The following is an 8,943-nucleotide window of genomic DNA, read 5'->3' as shown; positions in this document are numbered from 1 at the left end:
GAGAGGAAATGAGTGATAAAGCTGTTGTTGGCACTCCGTCGCTTACGATGTCGAGGGTTCCAGTTGATTCGATCAACGGAACAGCCTGCTCGTGAAATTAACGTGCAAGTGGCTGAGCACTCCACAGACACGTGTACCCTTAACGTAGTTCTCGGGGATATTCAGTGTGACACAGTGTGACAAGGCTGACCCTTTGAATTACAGGCACAACAGAAACGGAGTAAGGGTGAGAAAAAGTTGTGGTGAAAGAGTACAGCAGGGTTCGCCACCATCCCCTGCCGGAGCAGCGTGGAGATTTAGGTGTTTTCGCTCAATAAACACTCACAACGCCGGTCTGGGAATTGAAACTGCGATCCTATGACCGCGAGTCCACTGCCCTAACCACTGGGCCATTGCACTTACAAGATAAAGCAGTGAGAAGGCAGGCAGCAGAGGTAGACTCATTAGGGACACATTGGGAAAGAGACACAAATATAGATATATTTATACTTCCCAACCTCCATCACTATGACCATTTTAATATTCATTTTGCTATGTTTAAACTATTGGATGGTTCCTCTCCAGCATTGCATATTTCCAATCATTGCAGTTCCATCAGCTCTTCCATGAGGCTCAATATTCTGAGATCAATCTTAACCTCTTCGCAGGTTCTTTGAGTACCCTACACTTCTCTATGCAACCATCATCCTCCATACATTTATATATCTATACATTTCTTTTATACACTACATTTGATTTTTATTATGTGTAGTTTTTGTCTTAAAAGTCATCAGAGAAGCCACATGAATAGGTTAGTTGTTAATTATGCATTGCTTTTCTTGCAGAGAGTGTGTAATAGAATGTGTGTCAGGAAGCAGGCTGGAAAGTCATATCATTCACCAAAACAGTATTGTAACACCTACTGCAAGAGGTGCCTCTCGTTGTCACTATCAGGACTGAAAGCCACATTTGTACAACTCTTGTTTACAAGAACAATTGAGCAATAAGCATTACTCAAAATCGGGTTGCAGCCATCATGTTTGTATGTGTGTTGTGTGTATGCCTATACACACACGCACACACACACACACATACATATATATATATATATATATATAAATATATCTGATGTATATGTGTGTAAGTTATGTGATTGATATATAAACAGGGCTAATTTAGCTATTTCTCTATAGTTTGCAAAAAATTATGGACAACCTTAATTGATTTTTGAATCTTATTGGATTCTCATCTGAAGCACCTACAACAATTTAACCAATCCCAGAGAAGGAAGTAGCTAATCTGTTTATATACTCAACATTTACAGTAGCTACAGAAAACTAGAGCTACTAATTTGCATGCTGTGTTAACACTTAATTTAATATCACAACCCATGCTAGCATGGAAAGCAGACGTTAAACGATGATGATGATGACGAGGGACCTGTCACTGGGGATCTCAGTTAACACAGTACCAAGGTCATCACCATCATCAGCATCATTTAGCATCCATCTTCCATGCTGGCTTGGGTTGGACAGTTTGACAGGAGCCAGCCAGGTAGAAGACTGCACCAGGCTACTGTGTCTGTTTTGGCATGGTTTTTATGGCTGGATGCTCTTCCTAACACCAACCACCCTGTAGAGTGGAAACAACCACCTCGTAGAGCAGTATGATACATGTAACCTATACAGTAGATATATAAACAGGGTTAACTTAGCTATTTCTTTGTAGAATTAATCTAACAATATTGGTTATCTCTTCTAGATCTCCTACATTCTTATTTTGGAGTCTGTGGACTGTCACTGATGGGAGAGAAGTCTACCAAAGAAATGGATCCAGCTTTGAACCTCAGCCAAAGAGCTTCACAACATCTCGCCGATCTACACAAAAAGAAACAAACAGCCGCCTAAGTTCTACCATCACCACCCCACCTTGCTTCATTGAGTGGTGTTTCATTTCTCATAACTGAGCTATCCTTTTCAAATCAAGCTCTTTCTCTCTTTTTCTTTCTTTTTTTATATTATAATTTGCTCTTCCTTTCTTTTTCTCTTCCCTCTTTTTTTCCCCCACCTTCTCTCTTTGATTTTTTTTATATTACTAATATTTACTAAATCTAAGGTGACGAACTGGCAGAATTGTTAGTATGCCAGGAAAAATGCTGAGCAGCATTTTGTCTGCCTTTACATTCTGAGTTCAAATTCCACAGAGGTTAACTTTGCCTTTCATCCTTTCGAGGTCAATAAAGTAAGTACCAGTTATGCACTGGGGTCAATGTAATTGACTTAGTTCCTCCCCTGAAATAGTTGACCTTGTGTCAGAATTTGAAACCAATATTTACTAAATCTCCTTCACTCTCCATGTTTTTTTTATATTATTAATATTTTGCTTTCTCACTGTGTCTCTCCTTCAATGCCTGACACACAAACACACTTACAATTCATTGAGCACACACATACACATACACCATCAGTTTTTACAGTGTCATCACTGCATCAGCTTCACTGTTGTCTAATACCAAATGGCATAGTGTTGTTTGATGATGCTGAAAGCATATATGTGATACAGAAATCATTTAATATTTTTGCTACACAAATTTTCTATTGATCTTACTAAAAATATGGTTTAAAGAACTGTGTATCAGGGATAGTTACCAGCACAGCCAAGTTATCAAGACATATCAGGTATGAGGAGTAGTGGAACACATGAAATCAAGGTTTTGTCCACTGTCCGTCTAAGGTTTTGATCCATAAATTAGAGGTTTTAAATCCCTCCCTGTGAGCCTTGTGACTTTTACTGTTCAAAATTAACTATCTCAACCGATATTCTTGTTTTAACAAATTAGAGATTCTTTTTGAAACCCACTATGTGGAGTACTGTTTGTGGATTCTGATCTGGAATCCTTGAAAACCATTTTGAAATGTACCATGGAAACTAGTATTTTATGGAAACCTATTGGCTGAAATCTTAAAAAAAAAAATTTAAGATTTTGCTACAATTCAAAGTTAGTCTTGAGAGCTTTTGTTCTCTAATTCTTGAAAACTAGGACACTTTTTAGTTTATGTGGGTATTCTTGTACCTCAATGATTTTTATCTACTTCACTGCCAGCAGTTAACTTAGTCACATACTGTTGGTAGGATGTTAACATTCAATTTCTAATTTCTAGTCAGACCCATACTTAGAATTTAGATCACATGCATAGAACCCTTGAAACCATTTTTTTTTTCTTTTCTTTTTTTTCTTCTTTTTTTTACTACATACATCATATAGTTTGTGGTTCAACTCCATCTTAAGAATCCTTGGAAACCATTTTGAATGTTTTCATTCATTAGCACTGAAGTTAGAATCAAAACTTGATGTTGTTCAGTCTCTAGTTTAAAGATGGCACTATGCAACTAAGATCTTTTAGATCATATTTAGAGAGTTTTCAGGTTTTATGAAAGGACTACTGTTTTTAGTCTGAAGCTGGAAGTCAATTCAGATCCTGATAGCTTTCCTCTGTAGCCTAAGCCTGGTACTAACCTTGTTGCTGGTTGATTATTCTGCCAGCCAAATTTTATAGTGGAAATCATCAGGTATATCATTTGACTGACGTGTGAGGAATAAAATAGATGTTAACTTAGTTTTCTTTTCTTTTTTTAACAAATTAAAAGAATAAAAGTTGCTTCTTTTCACAAATTGTTTTCATGACTCTTTTACTTTCTGATCATTTCAAAATATTATGAGGATATTTATAAAGAGTAATCAAATGGATGGAACTATGATGACAGCAAATAGAGCTGATCAGTCTGGCATACAATGAAAAAGACATTTACTGATAAGTCAAACATATTTTTAAACAAATAAAACAGAAAAGAAGTATACCTTACATATTCTTTATATACAGATATGACAAGTAATATATGTGGACATTATAGGCACAGGCGTGGCTGTGTGGTAAGAAGCTTGCTTCCCAACCATATGGTTCTAGTTTCACTCCTACAGCGTGGCACCTTGAGCAAGTGTCTTCTACTATAGCCTCGGGCCAACCAAAGCCTTGTGAGTGGATTTGGTAGACGGAAACTGAAAGAAGTTTGTCATATATCTATGTGTCTGTGTTTGTCCCCCACCACTACTTGACAACTGGTGTTGGTGTGTTTACGTCCCCATAACTTAGCAGTTGAGCAAAAAAGAGCAATAGAATAAGTACTAGGCTTAAAAATAATAATTCCTGGGGTTGGTTTGTTTGACTAAAACCCTTCAAGGCTGTGCTCCAGCATGGCTGCAGTCTAATGAGTGAAACAAAAGAATAAAAGGTTATCGTCAGGAATACTTGCTTTATCACTTAGAAAAGCCCAGTACACATGACCCCTTACAAAGCCTCTAAACCTGGTGGGTAGGAAGGTATCATCAAACTAGCGAACTGGCTCAAATGCTTACAACAAAGTGGACCCTTTTAAATGCACCCAAGGACCAGGTGACAGATCAAGTCTACCACCCAACTAGATGAAAGCAAGATTTGAACCCAAGACACAAAGAGCTGAGACAAATACCACAAGGCAACCCATCTAATGTTCTAACAAGTCCTACACTAGCGTTTTTATTTACCAAGCCCAGAAAGATGAAAGACAATGTTGAAATCAGTGGGGCTTTAATTCTAAATCCAAGAAGCTGAAACAAATACCACTAGCTATTTCATTTGATGTTCTGCTAACTCTGCCAGTCTATCACTTACAAGCAACAGACTTGTAGAGACAGTTCTATATAGCTTCTATCATTAAATATGGAGATTCAATAGACAAATCTATAAAGCTTCTATCATAAAATACAATAGACTGCTCTATGTAGCTTTTATCATTCAGTAGTGGATACAGAAGTAAGATACATAGACAGTTATATAGCTTTTATCGTTAGTGGATACTGTAGTGAGGTATAATAGCTCCATATCGTTTCTATCATTAAATAGTGGGTAAAGAAGTGAGATGTTATACAGAAAATGTTTACTTACTCAGGTAACACATGGTTATGACTTGAACATCGAAGCTAAACTTAGAATCTAGATACCACAAGGTAAATAAAGCAAAGGCTCAAGTGCTAGTAAATTGGAAAGAATACAAGACCCCAGTATCGTGAATGAACTTGGCCTTGCTCAATAAGCAGAAAGGAGCAGGTATAAACTCCATATGTTTACCCAGTTTAAACTGAGCACACGAGAGATGCAGAGGTATCACATACAAATTTACAGAGAAGGTAACCTTTGCATGTGACAGATGCACTGGAGCAATGAGCACTAGGAGATGAGTGAAGCTGAGTATAATCTATTGTCTTCGTAATATTAACTTGCATGAAAATCAAAGCACAGTTGAGCTGATAAGAGCAGTCATGGTCAAAATGTGTAAGGGAGACAACTGTGATGTTATGGTGGTACATATGACATGAATTGTCGATAATACTGGACTGTTTGTCTTGCAAACTACTATTCTGTGGTGAATAGTCATCTCCCTTCAATTATGGAGTTAGTGCGATCACACACTGTTGCCAAGATACCTTTTATTTTCAGTAGCTGACGAGAAACAGAGACAGCAGGAGGTTGGGGAAAGAAACCCTAAGACAAACAGCATTTTGAGATTGTGTGAAGTATGAGAACTTATGACGACAATCTCTGCCTCTCTCTGGTGTTATCTTTCCTTCAATTTCAGATTTGGAGTAAAAGATACAAGAATAAACGCAAGCGCTGATACAGTGAAACTGGGACTACTATCTTATAAACAGACTACTTTTTCTACCGCTAGTATGATTGTCGCAACTATTCAGAGTTGGCTGGGCTTATACCGCTTCCACTCAAGCAATTATGACACACCCGTCTCTCTATAACCTTATTACGTCCATCTTCATCCCCAGGCCCTGCATTAATCACTCAGCCTTTCCATCACTGAATATCAACACTCTGGAATTTCCCCCCAGCTCATATCTTTCTCGCAGGTGTTGACTTATGAAAAAGTTCTTTCTAATTTTTGCATAATCCCAGCAATTTTGAGGAGAGAAGCAGTCGAATTCATCGACCCCAGTGCTTAACTGGTACATATTCTATAGACTCTGAAAGGATTAAAATCGATGTCGGCCTCGGTGGCAATTGAACTCAAAACGTGCAGGGTTGAAGAAATGCCGACCAAGTATTTTGTCAGACACACAAACTATTCTGCCAGTTCGCCACCTTCTAGAGAAATCTTAATGGCTTCAATCTTACTAGCCTAGGAGGGCCTGTGAACATCATGGGCATGTGCCTTTCTCCAGACCCAGAAAAATAAAAGAAAAATATTTAATACTGTAAAGTACAGTAAAGAAGTAAAAACTGTACATATACATGATTAAACTTCTGTCAGAGGTCATATTGAAAGTATTATACATTTTATATTATAATTTGTGAACACTAGCATCGTTGATTACAGGTGTCCGACAGACTACTCACTGGTGCATTGCATCTGTGATGGCCAGATTGACATGAGATTGACTGTCACAGAGAAACAAACTTCACACTGTCTTTATATGAAAGTAGCAACTTTTCTCAACGGTATTTGTATATTTATCTGATATGTAGTAGCAAGAGATATAAACACAAGATCTTAGCAAAGAACAGTGCAGAACTCCATGGTCATCCAAGGTCATCTAGTATCATGCTCGATATGCAGCAAATGTATGGTACGGAATTTTAGTTTGTATACTTAAGAGATGCAGTGAGATCACAGGCAGATTAACTGTGAAGAATGATATAATATGTGACAGACAAATAGGAATAGTTAGCAGTAAAAACACCCATGGAGTAAACTCTCAGATACCCAGATGGCTCCGTAGAATTGGTTGATAGTTTCTGTAACCTAGATGACTTTAACTAAGAGTGGGGGTGGGTATTTAAGAGCATACAAAACGGATGAGTTTCATGTACTCGGTTTTGTTAGTAAGTGAGATATCCTTAACCAACAAGTTTAATTTCACCAAGTATATGAAACTCATTATTCACGCTACAAACGAATTGATTCAACTCCCTACTCATTCGGATTGAATCTTCCATGCGTCAACATGTACATCCTTGCTATAAAGTAACTTTTAATTTAATCAAGATATCCTTGGCCTGAAGAGTAGTAGCCGGCGGTATACACCTCGCTTTGATTTTTACCACATCTGAGGTTCTGCCCGCTATGAAACATATGTAGCCTGGATCTTACCTACTCCATTTCGTAACTCTAGTATTCTTATTCGCACACCCGGCAACCCTGGTCGCTTACCGTGGGATATAAAAATAACTTTTTTCCGGCTTATCGTTCTTCGATACAAAAAAATCCACAAACTTCCGTCTCAATAAACCACTATTGTTCCTGAAAGTTGTTTTTTTCTATATTTACTATGGGTTGCTTGAAGCTAACTTTCTTCCTACATCTCCATCCTTGGTCCGGGTCCGATCCCACTACATGGCACATTGAGCAAGTGTCTTCTACCATTGCCTCGGGCCGACCAAAATTGATTTGGTAGACGGAAACTGAAAGAATCCCATCGTATATATATGAGCGTGTGTGTGTGTGTGTTCCCCCACCATCACTTGACAACCGATGCTGGTGTGTGTACGTCCCTAACTTATCAGTTCGGCAAAGGTGACCGATAGAATAAGTACTAGCTTACAAAGAATAAGTCCTGGGGTCGATTTGTTCGACTAAAGGCGATGCTCCAGCATATCCACAGTCAAATGACTGAAACAAGTAAAAGAATATATATATGTGTGTGTGCTTACATATATGTGTGTGCTTACATATATGTGTGCGTGTGTATGGTAAGATAGATAGATAGATAGATACACATACATACATACATACATACATGATGATGGCCGTCCACTCGTGACCAAGGAAGACCATTGCTGACCTTCAGGAACATTGTGCGGACTTATTTATATTTTGTATTTGCGGCTCCGTTGGTGGCTAATGAACCCTACCCTTGACAAGCATACACAACTGCAAACATTGAAAACCAAGCCTTCCCCATTCACTACACCATGCTTTATATACAGAATCTCAGTATCTAATCAGACAAGGGTGTCGTGAATAACCAGTGGCCTTATTAAACAAATACCATTAGCAAAAGAAGCCCACTTAATAGAATAAAAGTATAGACAGGCAAACAACTGATATCTGGCCATTTATATATTTATGTAACATGTATGAAGAAAAGAAGTTTAAATCACAAGAAATCAATAAAATATCGGTTCAGGAATGTTGATAATAATCACGATATATGTTGGTATACTCCCGGAATATATATAAGGTAAGTTCACATTATTGATATTACGAAATAAGTTAAGGGATCATAGGTAAAAATCCAAAATTCAAAGAGAAGCAAGAAGGTGTGCAGAATGTAACTATTACGGCTGTTTCAAGAAAAGATGGTCAGTTGGTGCAATTCCCTGCAAACAGTCAGCAATCAACTTTTAGTGGCTCTCTTTTCCATTTGCAAAGGGACAACGCTGGCTGTTGACTGCTTGTTGGGAATTGCACCAACTGCAAAGTTAATTTCTGTGGTATTTGAACACAGAACGTAAAGAGCCGGGAGTAATGCCGCTTGGCATTTTACCCGTTATGCTAACGATTTGGCCAGCTCACCGCCTTATTTATACACATAATATCGGCTTCAAATTTTGGCACAAGGCCAGCAATTTCGCGGGAGGGATAAGTCGATTATATCGACCCCAGTACTCAACTGGTACTTATTTTATCGACTCCCACCCCCGAAAGAATGAAAGGCAGAGTCTTTCTCGGCAGAATTTGAACTCAGAACGTAAAGACGGACGAAATGCCGCAAAGTATTATGTCAGGCGTGCTAACGTTTCTGCCAGTCCACCAATAATAATAATAATAATAATAATAATAATAATAATAATAATAATAATAATAATAATAATGAAATCCAAACTAGAACAGCAACGAACCATGATAAAACGATGG

At 38.0% G+C, this 8,943-nt stretch overlaps 1 protein-coding gene across 1 annotated transcript in view; it reads left to right on the top strand.

Moving 5' to 3' along the window:
- Positions 1-3,652, top strand: part of LOC106869824 (geranylgeranyl transferase type-1 subunit beta) — a 16,989-nt gene extending 13,337 nt beyond the window's left edge. The window contains exon 9 of the mRNA XM_014915713.2: positions 1,741-3,652. Within this exon, the coding sequence (XP_014771199.1) occupies positions 1,741-1,886 (146 nt within the window). The 3' untranslated portion in view covers positions 1,887-3,652. The remainder of the gene's footprint in view (positions 1-1,740) is intronic.
- Positions 3,653-8,943: the final 5,291 nt, after the last annotated feature.

The sequence above is a fragment of the Octopus bimaculoides genome, chromosome 6 (assembly GCF_001194135.2).
Source record: "Octopus bimaculoides isolate UCB-OBI-ISO-001 chromosome 6, ASM119413v2, whole genome shotgun sequence".
Classification (NCBI taxonomy): domain Eukaryota; kingdom Metazoa; phylum Mollusca; class Cephalopoda; order Octopoda; family Octopodidae; genus Octopus; species Octopus bimaculoides.
This window is presented reverse-complemented; position numbering and strand designations above follow the sequence as displayed.